This window comes from Alligator sinensis, unplaced genomic scaffold, assembly GCF_000455745.1.
Source record: "Alligator sinensis unplaced genomic scaffold, ASM45574v1 scaffold226_1, whole genome shotgun sequence".
Classification (NCBI taxonomy): domain Eukaryota; kingdom Metazoa; phylum Chordata; order Crocodylia; family Alligatoridae; genus Alligator; species Alligator sinensis.
Genome location: NW_005842028.1, coordinates 2,659,501 through 2,682,398, shown reverse-complemented (window position 1 = coordinate 2,682,398; position 22,898 = coordinate 2,659,501). Strand labels below are relative to the sequence as shown.

At 42.9% G+C, this 22,898-nt stretch overlaps 1 protein-coding gene across 1 annotated transcript in view; it reads right to left on the bottom strand.

The window, feature by feature from the left end:
• The window catches only part of LOC102372380 (BDNF/NT-3 growth factors receptor), a 128,908-nt gene that overhangs the window by 53,876 nt on the left and 52,134 nt on the right, over window positions 1-22,898 (bottom strand). Inside the window, exons 6-9 of the mRNA XM_006022305.2 lie at window positions 21,612-21,748; window positions 15,650-15,782; window positions 13,291-13,590; window positions 8,431-8,463 (exon numbers count right to left, since the gene is read on the bottom strand). Of these exons, the coding sequence (XP_006022367.1) occupies window positions 8,431-8,463; window positions 13,291-13,590; window positions 15,650-15,782; window positions 21,612-21,748 (603 nt within the window). The remainder of the gene's footprint in view (window positions 1-8,430; window positions 8,464-13,290; window positions 13,591-15,649; window positions 15,783-21,611; window positions 21,749-22,898) is intronic.

The window sequence follows — 22,898 nt, the reverse complement described above, 5'->3', positions numbered from 1 at the left end:
AGCAGGATTCAATTTATAATTAATCACAGGTTTCTCTATTTATACTTTGTCTGAAATCAACAAGAAATGTAATGCAAATAACCTGTAAATGAAATTTGGATTTGAAAATTGATATATAAAAAAGCAAATTGCAGTGGTATAGTCATAATCAACAGCAAAATGTAAGTGAAAAACAATGCAATTACATATTGTTGGGCTGTATTTAAGATGCAAAATCCTAACCTAGGTTCCCATCTCTGCAGCTGCTTCTTTACATTGGTGGATTGCCTGAGAAAAAAGGGAGGGAAATCTTCACATCTGCTCCAAGGCAGCAACTGAGGGCCTCAAGAAAATGTCTGTATTCCCTTAAAGTCCCGAAAGAGATACTGCACCCTTAACACAGCCATATCTGTGAATAAGCCTATTACAAAGAGCGGGGCGGGGGGCGAAGGGGGGTTAGGGTCTCTTAACGGGAGCAGGATCATGAGTGATGTTTCTAACCTCAAAACTGCCATGGGGGAAGGGGAAGGTCTGCATCCTGGTGGATGTATTTTCTCCAGGCTCATGATGCCATTTGAGAGCTATCACACGGGCATGCTGATAACATGCTGTGCTGGCCCATTCAGTTTTTATGCACATACACTTATGCTTTCTTCCAGAAAATCACCCCATCTACCACATATGGTTAAAGAGCTGTTTGGCATGGTGCATCTACACGGTTGTCCTGTCACCAGTTCAATGTCCAATTAAGACTTGGCAGGGACAGAGAAATCAGACCAAGTGTCATATATGCATATCTGGATCTATAACATACAAACTGTCCAATCCTAATGAATACTAAGACATTGTGTGTGCCAGGGCATTCATTATCTGTGCTTTTATGAGAATCACAAAATCATTTCCTGAGTTTCCACTGTCTGCAATCTCAATCCTAATGCAACATTAAGGTCATTTTCCTCCCTTGTCTACATATGTATCAGGGATCAAATTGTAGAGAAACTCAAGGCTGCAGCATTTCTTAGATTACACAGATTATACCCTGCTTTCATTCCCCATCTGCACAAGCAGTATGACAACCAAGAGATGGTGATGTGCAGACTGTCAGTTAATGTCAGGAGCATTATTGTCTTGTTATGTCACAACAGGAGAAGGAGCACTAACTTTTACATCTGTGAAAAGTACCCAGATACTAGAATACCAGCAGATCCAATCAGTGCAGTATTTTTCTGGATTTGGAATCTGGCTTCCTTTACAAGTAAAGTTGTTGAAGTTACTTTTAACTTCTGTATTTTAGTAATGTTCTATACAAATTGCCTGAATAAAGGCACAGTAAAACAGACTAATATAAAAATGCAAGCTGTCTCTACAAGATAAACATCATCTTCAGAAGGACAAATATTACCTTAATTACCTGCAGGAACAGAGGCCAGAATGTAACAAACAGTGGGTGCATCTACATGAGACACTATGTTGCCATAGCGATGAGCTACATCATTGTAGCTCACCGCTACGGCGATGGAGTGTCGAAAAATAACTGTGTGCTGGCAAGACTGCGCAATACTGGCAGGTAGAGTGGAGTCATTTAGTACTAAATGACTCCACAGTACCAAATGCATAGTCAGGGGCACATGTAGACATTCCCAGTATTTCCCAATTATGTGTACCCTTCCTCCTAACACTAGCCATGGGAAAGCATATCCTGGGGGATTAATCAGAAGCAAGTTTTCTAGTGCTTTTTTGTTAAATGACTCTGAATGCAGTACTGCATTAGAAAGGGTAAGAGATAAATGAGGTCACTTTACCACATTAGTGTTGCATTGCCACTTCCTGTTGAAGGATTGGGAATCAGATAAATTCATGCTTGAATTAAAGCGAGATTTTCAAGACCTCTTATGATGGGTGAGGTTTGCAAACATGTGCCCAAGAATCATCTGGGCAAAACTGCATCAGGAGGAAAATCATGCAATTGAATGGGTTCTTCTGCATGTGATTACTCAATTTGTGCACAGAAATATATGAAAGTATATGCATGTATTTTGACCCACTCAGAGGTGGAGTATCAACTGTTCCATACCTTCTGCAGTCATTTACACCTGTGCCAACTGGAGGTAAACAAATACCAAAGCAAGCAAGGACTTTCTACCCACTTGATGCCACTGTGACTACAAAAGTTGTCAAATAGCAAAGACTAAGCATCCCAGACTTCAAAGTCAGTGTGTGTGCAAAAAATAGGAATCACATACATAACCTACAACAGCACACACTTCATAAACACAGCAATCATTCTGTGACACAGTCAAGTCTTTATCTGACATAGTTGCTCCTGATGGCCTGATAGCCTGAATGTGAGCTTGGGAATCAGAAATACTAGCTTTGCATTTGATTTCCTGTTTGGCCTTGGACAAGTCACTTCAAATCTCTGCCTGTGTTTCTCTACCTGTAAAAATAGGGATAGTAGTTCTTAGTCATCCATGCCACGGAGATGCTGTGTGGATTAATTATTTGAAGGATTAATGTCTGTGCAAAGCTTGGAGCATGGGAAGTGATACAGAAATGATAAATATTATCATTGTCAATAAAAGACATCTTGTGTCCCATACTAAAACCTTTTTTCTTTTGCAGGTCACTACTTCTGCTTCCTGTACCATCTTTGAAACACTTAGGCTAGGGACAGAAGTTACACATAAACTGGTTTAAGTGATCAAAAACTGGTTTATACCTGTAACAGAACAGAAGCTCAATGCACATAAATTAGTTTCAAAATAGCTGAAACTGGTTTAAGATAAACCTGGTTGAATGTAGTCTCAGACTTAACTGATTTGGGTCAAACCGGGTTATGAAACTTCTGTCCCAGACCCCTTCCTGGTTCAACTTAAATCACAGTCCCCAAGCATGTTTTGCAGCCCTCAGCAGGGCTGTACTGTCTACTCCAGAGAGCAACGCTGGCCCCACCCCTCTGTTCCCCAGTTGGAGCAGTGAGGGCTGGCTGACAAAGGCGTAGTGTGGGGCGAGCACAACTAGGGGTTAAACACCCCTTCCACAGCTCAAATTTACTGCTGGCTGCAACTGTGGACTAAAAACCCAGAGGCACCTGGAAGCAGTTAGAGGAAGTGATAAGCAACCCTGTGGAGTCCTGATGCTGTGAGCCAGGACTGCAAATCCCAGAGACCTCAGGGGCACCAGGAAGAGGATGCAAACACACAGCCCATGCTGACTAGATGCCAGATTGCTGTGCAGTAGTGCCTCCCAGGTTCTGGCCTGAGCCACTGCAGGCATGTAGCTGCATTTCCTGAATCAAAGCTAAATATGTGTTCACTTCTGTTTCAATTTAATCTCTGCAGCTTAAACTAACCTGCAAAGCCTGAATCAATTAAGCTTTGGGCTTTTGGACTGTCTGTACTTAGCCTTAATCATGAGACGGTTTGGAAGCTACCACATGCAACACAGAGTTGTAAAGGTCAAACCTATAGGGACAGATCAAATCCTTCTTTAAAAGGATTCACTCTGCACAAAACTGGGGGGTGGACACTAAGTACAGACAGTTAAAAACCCTGAGACTGAACTGATTCAAACTTTGCAGGTTCTTGTAAGATGCCTAGATTGAACCAATTAGAAAGGGAGCTGATGTTCACTTTTCAAACCTGAAAGGCAGCTAGACCCCTGCAGTAGCCTATACCAGGAACCAGGGGTGTGCTAAAGCATGCCTCCCAGCCTGACAGCCACAGTAGAGAGCCAGGAGATGAGCCATTCAGGAGATGAGTGATTCAGGCTCCAGCCAGCTGAGGAGTGGGTGTGGGGGGAACTGTCCAATCCTAAGGGAGGGGTAAGGGGATGGGGGAAGCCCCTGGTGGGGCATTTCTCTTTCTCCCCCTGCTCAGAGCCCCCTGGCCATGCCCCCTCCTCAGTCTGGGCCAGCTGAGGAGGAGATGTGAAAGGAACTCCATCACCCTGCACTGGACCCCCAGCTGGGGTCTCCACAGTACAAAGGGAACGGGGAGCAAAGTGCTTCTCCCCCTACTCCCCCCTCACCCAGAGCCAGATCCAGGCCCATCACCCAGCCATGCCCTTTCCTTGGCTGGCTGGTCAGCTAAGGAGGGAGTGGGGGTGGGGGGGAATGCCCCGCTTCCCATCTCCAGACTCAAGCCAGGCAGTGCTGAGTGCGTGGCAAGGGAGAAGCCCGCGGTGGAAGCTGCTTTTCCCTCCTCCATTCTCTCCTCACCTAGCCTGCCAGCTGAGGAGGGGGGCATGTCCCAGTGATCTCCCCAGTTCCCGGCTTAGGCAGGGGGAGTAAAGCCCCCATTGCAGGCTTCCCTGCAGCCGGGAACCATGACAATCCCCCAGCCATGGCACTTCCTCAGCCAGCAGGTCAGTTGAGGAGGGAGTGAGGAGGGAAGGGCCCCCTCACCCAGCTCTAGACCCCCAGACAGGCTGTGTCCGGCATTGTGGGGGAAGCCCACAGTGGGGGCCATTTCACGTTCCAGTGCCTCCTCAGCCAGTCTGCCAGCTGAAGATGGGTCATGGCCCAGTGATTGTCCTGGCTGCCAGCTGCAGGAAAGTTATTCACAGTGGGGGCTTTACTCACCTGCCCAAACTAGGAGCTGGGCCGATCACCTGGCCATGCTGTCTCCCTAGCTGGCAGGCCAGCTGAGGACAGAGTGGGTGGGAAAAATGGCCTCAACTGCATGCTTCCCCCTGTGATGTGCACAGCCTGGCCAGGGATCCACAGCCAGGTGTGGGGGCCCTTTCCCCCGCTCACTCCCTCCTCAGTGACCAGCTGGCCAAGGAGGGGGCCTAGCCAGGTGCAGGGAAGCTGAAGTCAGGGCTTTACTCCCCTTGCCAAAGTGGGGGAGCTGGGGAGATCACCCAGCCATGCCCCTTCCTCGGCCAGCAGGCTACTGAGGGAGTGAGGGGGGAAAGGGCCCCCTGACCCAGATCTGGATCCCCAGCCAGGCTGTGCCCAGTACAAGAAGGAAGCGCACAGTGGAGGCCATTTTTTACCCCAACTCCCTCCTCAGCTGGCCTGCCAGCTGAGGAGACAGCATGGCTGGGTGATTGTCCCAGCTCCTGGCTCAGGCAGGGGGAGTAAAGCCCCCATTGTGAGCTTCCCTGCAGCTGGCAGCCAGAGCGATATCCTAGCCATGGCCCTTCTTTGGCTGGAAGCTGGCTGAGGAGGGACTTAGAGGTAAATGGCCCCCACTGCAGGCTTCTGACCCATGCCAGGCACAGCCTGGCTGGGGGACCAGAGCTGGGTTGGGGGACCCTCCTCCCCAAACTCCCTCCTTAGCTGGCTTGCCAGGGGGCATGGCTGGGTAATTGCACCAGCTCTCGGCTGTGGAGAAGCCCACAGTGAGGGTTTTATTCCTCCCGCCCTACTGGGAGCTGAAGTGATTACCAAGCAATGTCCCCTCCCCACCAGGCAGACCCATGGTGGGGAGGGATATGGCCCCCCTCTGCCTGGTTTTGGACCCCCCAGCCAGGCTGTGCCTGGTGCAGGGTAGGGGGTGCCCAAACTAGGGGCTTTACTCCCTCCACCTGAGCTGGGAACTAGGAGCCAGAGCGATCACCTGGCTATTCCCCTCTCCAGCCAGCAGGCAGGCTGAGGAAGGAGCTGGGGGATGGGAGGGGGAACAGCTTCCCTATCCCTCCCCCTCCCCTATTCCAGGCCCCCAACCAAACTGTGCCTGGCATGGGGGGGGTGGGGGGGGGAGTGGGGAGCCCACTTTGCTGCCCCCACCCAAGCTAGGAATCCAAGCAGGATGATCACCCAGCCACATCCCTTCCCTAGCTGGCAGCTGGCTGGGGAGGGGAGAGGAAATGCCCCCACCAGCTCTGGACCCCCAGCCAGGTTGTACCCAGCATGCAGGGAAGTCCACAGTGGGGGGTTTACTTCCACCTCAGCTGGGAGCCAGGCCAATTCCCATGGTGGAGGTGGCAAGGCCAGATGAATTGGTCAGGCTCTGGGTTGCCTGGGATTTTACAGTTAGGGGCAGACCTGCCCTGCTCTGGTGGAGCAGAGAGCATAGCCCAGAGCTGCATAGCATCCTGGGATGCTGGAGGACTGTGGGGTTAAGTTGAATCAGGGAGGGATCTGAGACAGAAGTTCCATAAACCGGTTTGACCTAAATCAGTTAAGTCTGATACTATATTCAACCAGGTTTATTTTAAGCAGTCTGATCATATTGAAAGCAGTTTATGTTCACTGAACTTCTGTTCTGTTATAGGTTTATAAAAGTTTCTGATTACTTAAACCAGTTTATGTGTAACTTCTGTCCCTGGAGCACAGGGCCTAACCAATGAATAGATCTGTTTGTGCAAGGCCCATTCCATATCAACTAATACAAGTCACAGGGGGGCATAATGAAAGTGTCCTACTCTGCCCCTCCTTGGGGACTCAATGGGCCCATGCACTACAGAGTGTTACTAGCCACCACACACACACACAAATGCGTGCACACCCCACCCACCGCCTTATTTTGGGAAGAAAAATATTCCATTTAAGCCCCTGATTTTTTGCTGCCTGCAGGCCATTTTATTTCAGCTGAGTTAAAGGGTGTCCCTTTTACACCCTGCTTCAATTCCTCCTATTAGTAGCTTTCTAAATTATATTTGGAGAGCTGCAGTTCACCATTCTCCCTGCTTGATGTGTTTGCTCTCCCTCCCACGTCCAAATGTAAGTAAACACCTACTCCTCCTTAAGTGCCCAGTCCTTTGGGCAGCAAGTGTTTTTCATCTCTCACAGGCTTCAACAGAAGCTGACAGCACTCCAACTTAAAGGTAGTGTTAAAGCACTTTGGTAAAAAGGCAGTGTCTGGGGGGGTAGATCTTGCAGACTTTTTTCTTTTTATTATTACTTTTGCCTCTCCCCAATAAAATCTAGACAGCAAATTCTTAGTTTTCATAGGAGTCTGAAAAATTCTTTGGGGGCAAGGGGGAGTTTTGATGTGGGAAGATGAACCTTTACATCTTTATTTCAACAGAGAATGCAAGTAGACGAAAAGAAGCTTTCTAAAATTATTCCATGAAACATGCAAGGTCACAGAACAGGAGCTAGTCCCACGGCAATTTCAAGTTCATTGACTTCAACTTGTGACACTCAAAAAATAATTATACAACCATTTAAAGCTGAGTATTTTAGCTGTCATTTGCTCAACCCACTAACTATACCAGTGAAATTAGAACAACTACAAGTTAGACTACTAAGAGTCTCACAGCGAGCAAGAAGTGATGGTGTATATCTTTAATAAAAAAAACACAGTCCAAGAGCAATAATTTCAAAAGGGAAACAAATGAAATGACACTTTATTCTATAGCAGTAGTTCTTCCAAACTCCAGTTCAATAAAATACCAAATCTCTTGGGTAAATATAAACATATCAGTAGTTCTCAGCAAAGCCAATGATAGTACTTGCATGGTTAAAAGCAAGCTCAAACATCATTACCTTCTTAAACAGGGGCCTCAGATAATTTTATAGAGCAAAACCAAAGGATTTATACCTTGTTCATACTACTTACATAATAGAGCACAGGCAAGGAACTGTCTAAACTATCCAAGTAAAGCATTTGGAAAAAAGGGAGGAGAAGCTATGCTTTAAATATTTCCTAAGCACTTAAAACCACTTTGATCCCAAACAGCATATTCAGGCTAAAGGTTAATGACATGGAATGGAATCAAAGCAATAACATTTAATTCAGCCTAAGGAAATTTAAGTCATGGGCCATTTCATTCAAATAACCAAATACTGAGCAGGATCCAACTCCTCCAAGAAAATAAAGGATAGTTTGGAAGCACTCTTAAAGATGGACTTTCATGGTTGGTCAATAGGCACAGCCAAGTTTACACACTGCCTTTATAGTATAGATCAGCCTTTGTAAAGAATAAGCTAAAATATTTTGTCTAATTGAGCATCAACTTGAACATTACACTTCAAAGAAACTGAGAAAGGTAAACTAGAAGAGAAAATAACCTGTTTAAAGGAGTTAGCACTTGTGCCAACCTTATTTTTCAAATTATATTTTCCCTTATAGTCTAGGCCTCCTTTTACAGAGGTAAATCAAATGGTCCATTATCTTTTCAGAAAAAATATTATTTAAATTATAAAGGGAAAGATAATGAACTGAAGCTCACAAAACCTCAAAATGAATGAGCTGTGCCATCCATAGTTGTAATAAGTCTATAAAGGGACCTTTGCAACCATTCAATAGCAGTAAATTTATGCTTCTACTGGTTGGAAGCAAAAGCATTAGAGACAGAGGTAGAAAAAGTAATATGTTTTTCCCTTAATTCACTTAAAATAAAATAAGCAGGAAAAGAACCATTCATACAAAGGACACTTGATTCATGTTAAAATATGTGCCATTCAACCAAGCATAACAGTCCATCTTTTAGCAGTTTGAGTTACTTATTATTTTGTCATTTCAAAAACAAAACAAAACAAAAAATCAAATATATTACCATAAAGATCAGGATCTAGGATTGGGCCACTACCTGTCCAAGAAAGAGAAAGAGAGAAAGAGAAAAAAGTTTGTAAATATTTTACAAATAATTGATGAAGAACGACAGGGCTTTTAGTTTACTTTGTTGGGTTTTGTTTTGGTTTTTTTAGGAATTTTGTTATGAATTAAAAGATTATTAGCCATAGGAATGCCATTAAGTAACAACAGTCAGAATCTCCACAAAACAACACTCAATATAATTCATACGGTTTTTATTAAATTGCATCTTTAATTTTTTCCAGAGATCCTAAATGTAAGTATTTGCTTGATATGAAAGATCTGATCTACTTTCCTGGCAAAGGGGGCAATTCCCACCTGCACCAAATTCTACTGTTACATTAGTATAAATATGAAATAAGAGCAGAACAAACTATGCCTGGTGACACAATAGGAAAGTCCTCCTGATATTGATAGAATCAGAATTTGACCCTCTGGCTTCAATGGGAGTTTCCCTCAGTTGTACTAAGGTGCACATGGTCTAATACATTTAACTTAAATCAGGATAACATGGTTTGTAGTTGTGACATTGTCAAAAAGCAGCATGTCACTTAAGACTACAGGCCAAAGGCACCAATAGCCTCAACAGTGTAGCTTCATTGACTCTGCTAGAACTGTTCCCTCAAGGACCCAAGTACAGACCTCCCAAGGATTCACAACAGAATGAGAACCCCATTCACACAGCAACTAGAGAGAGCCAAGACCTTATGCAAGTAAGGTGGGCAAAAACCTAGTTTCTTGTCCCACTATATTTTTCATGTCATTTTGCACCTTTTTCTTATTAGTGCATATATATATGGATTTGATCTTGCAAGCCTTCAATACACAGAATTGTTGATGTTGAGTATATTAAAGCATCAATCAATTTACACTTGAAAAGATATCATATTTTCAGCATAACAATTTATGCTTATTTATACTGCATCCAATGACACAGCATAAGTCCTATAGAACAGTCTCTTAGTTATAGTTTCTGTATGTTTTCTATTTGTTTATACAGTCTGAAATTAAAGTTTGGAAATATTTAAAACATATTAAGAGGAATCCATCAGTGGGCATGATTCTGTTTAAGTGACTTCACATGTGCAGTTACAAGGTATACAACCGGTGCAAAGTGAAATTAGAGCATTTTTGTTTCTGCTTTCTTGGACCAAGTGCTTGAGAATCTATTGCAAAAAGTATAAAAACTAAAAATTGCAAAGCACATCTAGCATTTTCATGTCACAGGGTGGTTGCTCTTCTCCAAGCTAAACTCAAGCCAGAGAGCGGCGGTGGTAGTGGTGGTGGCCAGCCAGGCAGGTTAATCCTTCCTTGCCTGCTCCCTCAGGAACAGATAGCACAGCCAGCCAGAAGTAAGCAGGGGGAGGGGCAGTGAGCAGGAATTTGGCTAGCGTAACACGGATCAGAGATAATCCTGCCCTGGGTAACACGGATCAGAGATAATCTTGCCCTGGAGTGGCATAACTTTAAGCTGCCTAATCAGTTCTTAAAACTAGTTTCAGGTGTTAATGTGTGGACAAACCAAGTGTTAAGAGGCCCAACAGCTGCCCCTTATCAACACATAATAAGGCCCTAAGTGAAACTTACAACAAATAAAAGAAGGATTTAGTAATATTGTGACACTAAAACAAATGCTTTGGCATGCCAGGACTGAAGTGTAACTTATTCACAATGTTTGTCCTAAGGCTGTTCAAAAACAGCAAGCCACATTCTTAGCTGGTTAGATAGGGACAGCTTCATCAAAGCCAATCAAACCTAACCATTTACATATCAGCTGAGGATCTTCCTTAATGTTTATAGGAATGTGATTTGCCATAGTAGACAAACTCATCGGTCATATCCAGTGTCCTTCTTGAAAGTTGCTCAGATTTTACAGTAAATCCTAAAAAAAGGGATTTGATCAAAAATTCAATGTAGAAATTATTACATTACTATACGATCTATGGGGCTTCTGCAATATGAGACATTTTTAGGTAACTCATACTTAGAGCACTATTCAATATGATTCTAGGAAAAACAAAGTATATTTCAGGGAACTAGGTCCTGTTAAATGGATAGACTGTATACAACCTTAACAAATAAAGTTCTCTGTTTAGAAGCTAGAATAATGCATCATGGACCAACCCCTCCCTCTTTTGTGTAGCCCCCAAAGTAAGGATAGTTATTGGTGCAAAGCTGCTTGAGTTTTAAATCCCCAAGTTAAAGGATCTCCTCATGAGATCTATATTATAGTTAGGGAAGAGTCCAGGTTGATTTCTGCTAGCATGCTCAGACAAGATCTCTGCTTATGTGCGGGAGACCAACAAACAAAGTCCCATAGAACAGAACATTTCCTTCAATAGATAAAACAAAAGTTTCTGATAAGCAATATGCTTCCTGGTGTTAACTGCAATGTTATTATTGTACTCCAAATGTTGCCAGTATCATTGGCTCCCCTAATTTTTTAAGCTGTTTCCTCAGCCCAGTAGTACAAAAAGTTGGTTGTTCCACAAACAACATACTGTAGGCAGAGAGGTTCTTGTAATGGATCCTATCTACATTGTGACTGATACACCTTTAAAGGTGGAGTGTTTTGCTGTGATGTTTTAAGGTCCTCGAGGCTCCATTGTCTTTATTTTTAAAATTACATTATATGCTTTATGACTGGGTTGGGGTTTTTTTAATTACTCTCAAGTTTTTTGTTTTGGTTTGGTTTTGTTGTTTTGGGCATTTTTTTAATATCTTCAGTGCATTTGGCTGTAAGTGATTCAATAATCACAGAATCAGTTCAAAGCTTGAGGAGGATACCGCACTCCATTAAACATCAGAGCTGGTATTCAATTCTATTATGCAGGCACAGAAATGCACAGATCTGGGTGTGTGCCTAATTTTTATGCTTCATTATACAGAGCTTTTTTTAAACAACAGAAATGTAATTTAATGTAAATTTACAATATGTATATTTGACCCAATGACAGCTTCAGCGACAGAGTCAGAAGTATTAAGGGAAGAACCTATATCATTTTTGTAGAACATTAAAACTCAGCATCACACACACCTTACATGAAACAGCTTACCAGATAAAAAGTGCTTTGGGGAACCAGCCAGGATAGATGGTTTCTTCCTGTTAATTTTTAAAGACTGGTTTGTGGCCATGTATCCTACATGTAGCAATTTGTAAAATAGACACATCCTGACTACATTTATAGTAGTTTCCTCTATAATGTATTTATGAAGCCTAATTCACCACAGACTTGGAGCTACGCTTAAAAGGACACAACACAGATTTTCTCCAAAATTTACAACACATAGGAATTTAAAACTGAAGGAATAAATGTATAATACTGCCTTTTGAAATGGGATGATCTGTTCTATTCCATTTTATAATTAAAAAGGCCAAAATAATTAAAAATGCACCCAAAAGAAGACAATATCAGGTATCTTCTTCTGCTTGAACTTCCAGACAGCCTTGTTAAATTCCTATAAACTTATTAAACAAACTGTTTATTCTTCTAAGTGAATGCAGCCAAGTCAAAATTGCTTTCCATTTTAAATGGTATCTCTGTAAGGTGGACTGTTTTATTGGATTGTTATAATGCAATATTGGAGGCTGCCAGTAGCTGAAGCCCCGGACTGTTCCTGTAATGATTTTATTTAGGGAAGGACTCTCTAGAGGAAAAGAGAGGAGATAAGCTTCTAAGAGACGCTGGAGTAACTGTGTCCACTCTCAATCTACTGCACGAACTGGGAAGAGAACCATCACATAGCTGCTTATCAAATCAACGTACCTCAAGTATTGAATATTGGGTACATTTTTTATGCTTATAACTAGTAGTGAAGGGGACAGAATTCAAATATAAATGTTTAAAGCCAATTTTCCTGTCACTGTAAGAGGAGAACATAGGATTAGGCATCACCATTTCAATTAGGGACAGTTTATTTCTACCCAATGGTTAGAGAAACTGAAATGTATATACCACCACCCAGATTTTCAGGTATAAATGTGCAATTACTTGCACCAAAATGCTTCCATACTTCACAGGTGAGGTGCACGTACAGCAAGAGAAATTTCACATGGACAAGTAGAAGTCTACTGCTTAGCCACATGAATACCATGCATTGTTCTGGAGAGGAGTATCAAACCATAATAAACATAAGACACTTACTGTAATCCCTACATTTTGAGTGTCTGTCATATCCTGGCTGCCAACCAAACAGGGAGGTCTGTTACAGAACCTTTAATACAGCAACTCCCTATATAAATAGTTATCAGTGGCCATCTTGTCTCCCCTGCCTAAAGGGGTACTTGTTTTCTCTGCAGCCCCCTCTAGTGCCCTAATGAGTATGTTGACTTGTGCGTTTACTAGGAGACTGCACTAGTGAATTTACATTAGAAAAAAACAATCCTGAATATGAATATTTCCATAGGGACTTGAATATTCATCCTCATCTCAGTCATACAAGATGAAGAAAATTTTCAGCTCATGCTGAAATCAGCACTTTTCAAGATCAGAACTTATTTACTGGGAAAGGTCTTTTATAAAAACAATTACTTTACCAATTCTGTCAGGGCATGGAAGAACTGTGGGCCTGGAATGGAGCTATTTTGCGGCTCACTTAAGCAAATCAAAAGTGAAAAGAAGTCTCAAATGGGAAGGGAAACTTTTTAAAAAGTCATGATGTAGAGAGAAGTTTATTTTAAGCTAACTCTTAAATTTAAAAAGCAGTGGATCAGCCCATTTCATTAACAGCAACATCAAATTAATACCTGTAGGCTGGTCAGCAGCACTACCACTATATGATCATCAATGTGCCATTCCTAACATAGAAAAAAGGTACTCACCATCTCCTGGCATTGACATAAAATGAGCATCAACTCGCTTCTCATCTTCTCCATACTCATTCTTTGCCAGTAAGGTATAAGCTCCATTGTTCAAGTGGGTAGGGTTGTCCAACTGAAGGCAGCCATGGTATTCACTTTGATTGATAACATGTATTTTAGTACAGATGTATTCTGACTCATTCAGTATAGCCCCTTCATAGAACCACTGCAGTGTGGGTTTAGGGTTCCCTTTCACAGTGAATGGAATGCACCAGTGGTGGTCCGAGGTTGGAGATTCAATAAATGTGATATTTGGTGCAACTATATTGAAAAAAAGAGTGAACAACATCAGAATAGCCTGAACATGTCTCCCCCCCCCCTCCCCCCCACCCCAATATTTAGGAATTTTTTTCTAATCATTAAAGCTAAAAGATAGTCAGTTGTGAAAACTACACTCTTTAGCTTATTTATAAACATATTCATATAGGAAAACAGAGTACACCCACTTACTCTGATTATGGTTCTAAATTCAGACCTGAATTGGACAGTAGCTCTGGAAACTATTGTTTAGAAAGGGATGTACAAATGGGTTTGGATAAAATCAGGAACAGCTTTAAGCACTTCAGGTTTTATGGGGTGAGAAAAAGTCCTCCTAAAGGTTTTTGTTTAATGTGAACTCCTCCACATTGTTTTTAAGCCAAAGCACCAAGTACTATAAAAAGTGTTGAAGAGCTAATTAAAATGTGAAACAGCACTAGAAGTATATTCAAATCAGCATCCACATTTTTAGGTGATTTTCATCATAGCATCATGGATACTAGAGAGCAAGAGCAGTCCACTTTTTCAAGATGTGGGCTAGAACAACCTGGCTGCAGTCCAACTCAGGCAAGCTGGCTTCAGAAGTACACTAGCAGTAAGGTTTGCATGTACCCTTTCTGGGACCAGGCACCTGGGGGCTCCACTAGTACCAGACCCACTTGTCCCAGCCCCCTGTTTCCCAGCAGGAGTGGAGGTGCAGCTTCCAGCTGGTGGGGAGCTGTGAGGGGCAGCTGAAAGCTGCATCCACACTGCTGCTGTTTTTCCCCACCTCCCAGTTGTAGCACGGGTGTAGCTGGAAGGCCCCAGTTCCAGCTTACTTTGCCACTGGCTGAAAATTGTGCCTGCCCTGCAGCCAAGGAGCAGGGAGGTGAGGGGAAATGGTGGCAATGCAGGTACAGCTTCCAGCTATTCACCTACAGTATAGCCGCAGCATAGGCATGGCCAGAGGCAAAGTCTTCCAGCTCTGTGGGCTAGATCTGGCCCATGGGCAGTATATTGCTGACCCCTGCTATCTCCTAACCAGTACAAGATCATTTCCTACAGTACATTTTCTAGTATGCTATTGAATTCAAAATGTCCCAATTTTATGGACCACACTATTGATTCCTTTGGGAGACTTTTCCACAACATTGCACATTTCACTGGCAAGAAGTTTTCCTTGTTACTCATCCAATTTCCATCTAGTTATATTCCTTCATACCATTCATAATGCAGTCAATCTGGGATTCCTTGCTAACACCCTTCAAAATATTTGTGGTTTATGTCCCTTCCAGTAGCTATTTGACATCTGATTTAAACTTATAAAACATTTCATCTATAGATACTTCTTTAATCTAATCTGCCATGAGCATCTACTAAGCAAATTTTTGTCTAAGTCTGAGCCTTCCAACTGATGATTACTGTGAAGAGTCAACAGCTGAAGACTATTTAAATATCCTACTTAATTCACTTTAAATAGATTCATGCTGGAATCTTACAGTTAAGAGGTTAGTGATTTTATCCCATGTACCAACTCTCTTGTCCTGACCATAACAAGTAAATTGATTATTTCAGAGCTATGGGCAAAGTAAAATATGCCTGGGAAAACAAATGTTACAGAATAACTATTTTTTAACATACCAGAATTACTGTTTAGAGGAACGGCTTTAACACTTAATACTATTAAGATAATAGGGTCAATTATTACTGTGTGCACCTCTCCTTCTATACACACACATATTCATATGTATATAATGTATATATATATATACACACACATCTCCAGTTTATATTGTCTCTTGAACATTTGGGACTTCAAACATTGACTTAAATGAGTTCAAACTGAAAGTTAAGACAGGTATAAGCCCAGATACGCAGGGATGTTCAGTTCCATGTAGTAAAACATTAAAAAATAACAACTTCTGATTGTGCTGTTAAATGTAATATAGTTCATAAACTTGGAGGATATTTTACTTCAATAACTTATGTGCCCAACAGACATTTACACCCAACATTTTTTGTGCTGATGCAGTTTGATCAGGGTTCTCTGCAGCTGAAATTGTATGCAACACTGTTTACGTACAGAACACCGTGAGCTCAACAGAAGCTTGGTCTTCTCCCACAATATTTTCTGCTAAACAAGAAATCCGTAGTCCACTGTCCTTAGAAGAAACATTCTTTATGGTTAATGAGGCAGGATTCTTACTTGTATCACTCTGCAAATGACAAGAAAAGAAACAAACGTGTGTCAACTACCTTGTAGAACAAGCGACAGAGTTGAAATAACAATGATTCCGGAGCCTTTTAGTTTTCCTTCCCTATAACCTTATTGCTGTTCAATGACTGGCCACTATATATATATAAATATATATATATATATATATGTATATATAGAGAGAGACATATAAAGGGCTTAGTCCATCTGTCTGTCTGTCTGTCCATAACGCTTGTGGGGGCATGGCTCCTGGCGGGGCGGGGCTCCAGCCAGTGCTGCGTCAAGAATGCCTGTCAAGAATGATGGGCAGGGCAGGGCTCCACCATCCACCTCTATGACAGCGCTCCATCCCCACCATCATTCTTGATGAGCAATTCGCCCCACACACAGCACTAGCTGGAGCCATGCTCCACCAGGAGCCACACACCCCCAAGAGCATTACGAACAGACAAACAGACACACAGGCAGGTGAACTAAGCCCTTTATATATATAGAATAAAGGGCTTAGTCCATCTGCCTGTCTGTCTGTTTGTAATGTTCTTGTGGCACATGGCTCCCAGTGGGGCAGGGCTCCGGCCAGTGCTTCACACAGAGCGAATTGCCTGTCAAGATTGACGGCAAGGATGGGGGATGAGGGAGTGGTGCAGGGCCAGGCACGGAGGGTGGGGGAAGAATGACAGCGGGGACAGAGTGCTGCCATGACAGCGGGGATGGAGGGGACAGAGTGGAGGAGGGGTGCGGGGCCAGACACAGAGTGGGGGGCAGGGAGAAAGATGGCAGGGATAGAATGCTCCCATGACAGTGGGGATGGAGGGAATGGAGGGGACAGAGCAGGGGGTTGAGGCCAACACCACTGGCCTCACTGCCCCCCTGGTCCTGCTCCTTCCTTGTAGGCGGCGGTGGCGTGGGATGGTGGCGGAAAGGAACAGAGGGGATGGCAGGGACAGTGTGGGACTGCGGAGCGCCACCATGACAGTGGTGATGGAGGAGACAAAGCAGGGGGGCAAGGCCAGCGCTGCTGGCCTCCCCCCACTCCCCCGGTCCTGGTCCATGGAGGCAAGGATGGCACAGGGTGGTGGTGGCATGGAACCGGCCTCGCCCTCCCCCCCGCAGCCCCCACCATCATCCTTGATGGGCAATTCGCTAGTATTTTCATAAAATTTTATTCAGCACCATAGTATTATATATTAAATAAGATTCTATGGCACTCTGTTGATTTACACCCACATAATCTCACCTAAGAAACTGCTGATATACAATCTTCAGTGGCACTGAACAGTGTAGAAACAGTATGGAATTTGGTCTGTTCATTATGCCCATTAACAACACTGTCTGTATGCTGCACAACCTCTATTATCTAAAATTACAAACATCTCGGTGCTTTAAAACATATTAAGGTCGGGAACCAGAAACCATGAGTGCAGATTTCAGAAACCAGATGAATACACAAACTCCAAGCATCAAGCTCATCCACTCCCAGTCCCTCTCTTCTGACATTTCTTCCTTTGCATCAAAATTTGATTGGCCTTTTCATACCCATTCCCTTGCTCATTCCCTCTGCTTTATGTCATCACTCATTCATTTTAAGGCCTACTCTGAACTTCTTTTCTCAGTCGTGCTCTCACCCATAGGTGACTGGTAGGGGGTGCACGTGCCCCACCTGATGGCCAACACTAATGCTGTCAGTAGGGCTGGTGCCCCCCTGACAGGGCTGCTGTCATCACCCCCCCTCCCCGCCAATTCAGGAGGCACCAGTCACTAATGCTCTCACTTCCTATGTTCCTTTCAACCTTTGCTTTTCCATTGTTTTAATCTCTATCACTTTTTGCTTTGAACCTTTACTCTACACTACTTCTCTCTAATCTTTGAGCAGTCTATAGCTATAAATAAAAGTTTTATTTGAAGCGGGATCAACTTTGCTAGAATAAGTCCCAGCACAGATGATTTGCTTCACTAGATGACACAGATATCGCCCATTGTCCTGAGTCAGGTGCACCAGCATGACAGGCGTGTCTGGGGCATCCCCTCCAAGGAATTCCCAAGGCAAACCTCTACAAGTAGACCAACCTGGAAAGGCACTCTCAGGGCTTCAGGGGCCTATTTCTGGAGAATTGCCAGGGCACATAGGATTGGACCCCTGAAGCCCCAGGAGTGTCAGTCCAGTGTGGCTGGAGAGGCAGTTCCAGGCTGCCCATGTTCTCACACCATAAAACAAGCAGACATCCACCACAAGAAAGTGGCATAAATTTATACCACCTATTGTCATGGTCACAATTTTGGACAGTTGTGGCGCAAAAAGGGGCATGGACATCTGTTTTCTTGGGCTTTGTACCTCCATAAAAACTTTTTGGAGGCACAAAGGCTGCATCTGTTTCCAGCCTACTTCGCCACAACTACAAAGTGTTCTCCCAAAACTTTGTTTTGAAAGCTTCCTTCTAGCCTGAATCTTTCCTACAGCAAATTGGTTTCTTCAAGCTCCTGAACTATTGCCCCTATCATCTTGTTGCATTTGAGTGTAAGCTGATTGAGGCACACCTTGAGTCTTTTATATTTTATAAAGCTCTGTGTGCATTTAAAGCACTACCTAAACAATAATTGGATTATGTGCTGCAACATTAAAAGACATCAGAATGAATGACAAATGAAGTGTCAGGCCTTAAGCAAAAAAGCTTGGATTCTATTATCTTAAAGCAGGTCCTTAAAATGGCCAAAAACAACTCTCTGTTTTTGTCAGTTTTACATAAAATAGTCTAATGTTGCTTTAAAGAAGAAAAGTAAACAAAATAAATCTGAGAAAATGAACAGTTCACAAATCTACTTAACTTCCCTTGCTAGGACTTCTATATGATCCCCATGAGCGAGCTGCAGCATTGCAGATATCATAGTATTACAGATACCATAGCATTGAACCATAGTAACTTCAATATTCCTCTTTGGGTTGTAAGGAATTGTCCATTCTCTCATTCTCACTACCCTCTTCTCCACTGAAGTCAACAGCAAAACTCCCATTGATCTAAATGATGCAAGGCTTCTTACTCCAATGCTACATTTACCCATTTGTTTAACTTGACTCACTAGTCCTACTGTAATCACTGGGACTTGCACCAGATGGAAGAGTCCATTCACAGGGAACGGACTGCAGTATCAGGGCCAAAGTGCATAGTAAAAACTCCAACTGAAGCAAAAGTTAAGCACGTGGATAACTAAACTCTATTTCTGCAAGGATTTTTCCTTATAAGAAGAAAATACACAGAAGTACTAGGAGGAGCAATATGAGACACAAAAACAAAGACATGAAGGTGTGGAGAAGAGGAATAAAAATAGAAAACCAATTAGCAAAGAAAGGGAAGGCTAGTGGTGAATGGCAAATGAATTTAAAGAGCACTCCATGTCTTACTCTTGAAAGGACTAGTGTTACTCCATAGCTGGCCTTCCATTACAAGCCCCTTTGAAATTTCACAGATCCAAAATTATGCCAGGATAGAATTTTCCTGGAAAGCTTTTAAACAAACTGGATGCTGCATTTTAAAGATAAAAAGGTTTTAAAAAAGCACAAGGTGATCTCATTTAAGCATTATCCTCCGTTTGTTTTGGTTTAAAAAAAGGCTAGGTATAGGCTCTCCAAATTGTTTTGATCTCTCAATCTTGGTGGTGGACTGGTGTGTTTGGCTAGTTTAAAAGTCAAGTTTTAAAATTAATTTCTCTGTATGTTACAGACCTTAGTGTTCTTAATTCTACCAGCCACAAAGCAAGTCTTATGATTACCTATACAGGCCTAATGTAATGAGCTGTAACAGAAGTTAAAAGGCCACGTGACATTCTGGTTCCCTTGGGATAAAAAAAACGAGTCCTTGCACATCCTGCAAACTGCACTAGCTCTTCTTTCTGGCTTAGGAAAATTCTTAAATATTTTTAAAAATTCAAGGCAGTACATAATTCATTGTAGATGCAACTATTATTGCAATTTTTAATGCAGGGAAGCAATGTGTTAAGGGGGAGTAGAGAGGCAGACAAGGCAAACTATACCACTTCCCCAAAATTTCATCTATAGCAGATGTCCTACTAGGGCATCTCCCTGTCCTTTTCACATTTAAGCAGATGTGGAAGATAGGAACCAGCCCTCTCTGTCAAGCAAAAGCCATACATCTCATATGGAGTAACTTAGGCAGTTTACACTCCAAGATGGCAGAAAGCCACAATTTCAAGACTAAAGCCACAAATTCCAGAATGCAATGCAGATAAGGTAGATTTAAGATATCAGCAGCCCCATGCTGAAATCTTGTCAAAGGTCTTATCAGCATCTGCATTATAAAGAAAATAATCAATGGGTCTCCAACTTGTACACACTGTGAAAATGGGGACAGAATGGTAGGATTGTAAAGGGCAGCATTTGGGTGACATTATAAGTAAGTATTTCATAGATTTCATAGATTTCATAGACATTAGGGCTGGAAGGGACCTCAGAAGATCATCGAGTCCAGCCCCCTGCCCAAAGGGCAGGAAGTCAGCTGGTGTCATAGGATCCCAGCAAGATAAGCATCCAGTTTGCTCTTGAAGGTGTTCAATGTAGGCGCTTGAACCACCTCCGGTGGCAGGCTGTTCCAGACCTTGGGGGCTCGGACAGTAAAGAAATTCTTCCTTATGTCCAGCCTGAAACGGTCTTGTAGTAGTTTATGACCATTCAACCTAGTCGTCATCCCTTGGGGCGCTCTGGTGAACAAACATTCCCCCAGATACTGGTGGTCACCCCTGATAAACTTATAGGTGGCCATCAGATCACCCCTGAGCCTGCGCTTTTCCAGGCTAAAGAGCCCCAGGGCTCTCAGCCTGTCATCGTAGGGTCTGCTTCCCTGACCTCTGATCATGCGAGTGGCTCTTCTCTGGACTCTCTCAAGCTTCTCCACATCCTTTTTGAATCGTGGAGCCCAAAACTGGATGCAGTACTCCAGCTGCGGCCTCACCAAGGCCGAGTACAAGGGGAGAATGACGTCCCGGGATTTACTTGAGAAGCATCTATGGATGCAAGCCAGCGTTTTGGTCGCTTTACTAGCTGCAGCATCGCACTGCAGGCTCATGTTCATCTTGTGGTCAGTGATGACCCCCAAGTCTCTTTCTTCCACAGTGCTAGCCAACATAGCACTGCTGAGCCTATAAGGATGCTGTGGGTTTTTCTTCCCAAGGTGGAGAACCTTGCATTTATCGGCGTTGAACACCATCAGATTCTCGTCCGCCCACTTGCTGAGCCTGTCCAGGTCAGCCTGGATCGCCCGCCTGTCTTCTTCTTTCCATACATTATAACTGAATTTTGTTATTTCCTCTAGAGTAACCTGAAAGTCAAATTTGTATGTTGTTATATTGTTAAAGAAAATAAAAAACCCACATTATCAAGGTGATTTTCCCCACTAAAGTAATTAATATTTACAGCTATAACTCAAGCATATCATATCTGAGAATACAGTACAATTATATTCATGAAACTTTACATTTACTAAACTAGTATTTTCCTGATAATAAGTGTTTGAGCTTCACTTTCCTAGCTCATCATGTAACTAGTATTCTTATAGAATTAAAGAACTGTAGTTTACAAATGAAGGTCCATATACTTCAAACAAAAATCAGTATTTCAAGGAATAAATATGTTTTTCCAAGAAGCATTGCATCAGTCACTGTGGATTAAGAACAGCTGGAAAGTAAATGCAAGGATAACATTAATTTTCCATTTCATATTTATGATTATAAAAATAATAAAAATTGAAAGCCATGCTCCAGATCATCCTTCAGCAGATGGATTCAGTCTCTAGAGAGACACATATTTGAATGAAAAGCTTACCTCGTGGTTTGAAACAAGATTAGTGAAAGCCCAGGATACGTTGGGAAGTGGCACTCCAGTGGCATCACAATACACTGTGATGCTATTTCCTTCCAGAACAGTGAGGTTATAACTGCTTAAGTTTGCCAAAGGCAAGCCTATGACACAAGCAAAAAAAACATGTATGGGTTTATGTTTATCAGAAACACTTTGAAAACAGTCCGTATCTAGTCAAGAATGCAGCTTGCTCAGGTAATCACTGATTTCTTGTGGTAAATTAATGTTCAATCAAAGAATGCAAAAAGCTCCTTTGATAAAAGTAATGCCCTGGAGCTACTCTTTTCCACCACATACCCCAAAATATTTTATTTTCAAAGATATTAAGGTATTGACATAAAGGAACATAGGTAGAAGGTAAAAATGGCACTTAAGCTAATTCTAATGTGTGCCTCCTATCCTGAGGAAAAGTAGGTTGTATCGTATTTTCTCTCCTTTGTAATGGTTGTAATAAAGTCTTTATTTTCCTTTCGCCCAAATAATATTGTCTTAGTATTACCTATGCCATATATATACCATGGGGAAATTGTGCTCCAGGACTTCATGCAGGGGAGGATCTCCAACGAACTCTGTGGCTGCATCCAGGGTTAGGGAGAGACATTCAAAAAGCCTGAGCCTGAATTGATTCAATGTTTGCAAATTAGTCTAACCTGGCTAGATTGAATCAGTTTGAAACAGCACAGCCATTCTCTCTGGACTGAGGAAATTCAGAAATTCAGGCACATACCTGCAGTGGCTCAGGCTAGAAGCAAGGGGGCACTAGAGCAGCCCACCCTTCCCTTGCACAGACTGAGCTGAGGGTGGGGTGTGGCCAGGCCCTAGCAGGATTTTCTGATTAGGGAGGTCTGCCTCAAGCATCCCAGACTTTTCCCCGCTCACTGCTCGAGGGGTGGGAGTATTGTCAGCCCCCCAGCCCCCTGCTAGCACTCTGAGGCAAGCGGGGTGGGGGGTGATACAGTGCATGCATCTGTTGATGACATGGAGCTTTTCAATCTCCCTCCCTGCTTCTTTATACTGTCTGCAGCAAACTGACATATGAGCAAGCCACCAGGAGACAGATAACAGTGCTTATCACCCAATTAGCAAAACACCAGCCTCTCTCCATTTCTTCAAACTTCTTAAACAGCTTACCAGCTGACCTGTTGATTAGCTCCAAACAGCCCTAAGCAGTCACTGTTCTGTCGGCCTATCCAAGTGAAATTGGAGACACTGACACGTCTGCATTAGCTAGCATACCACATGCCTAGGGTC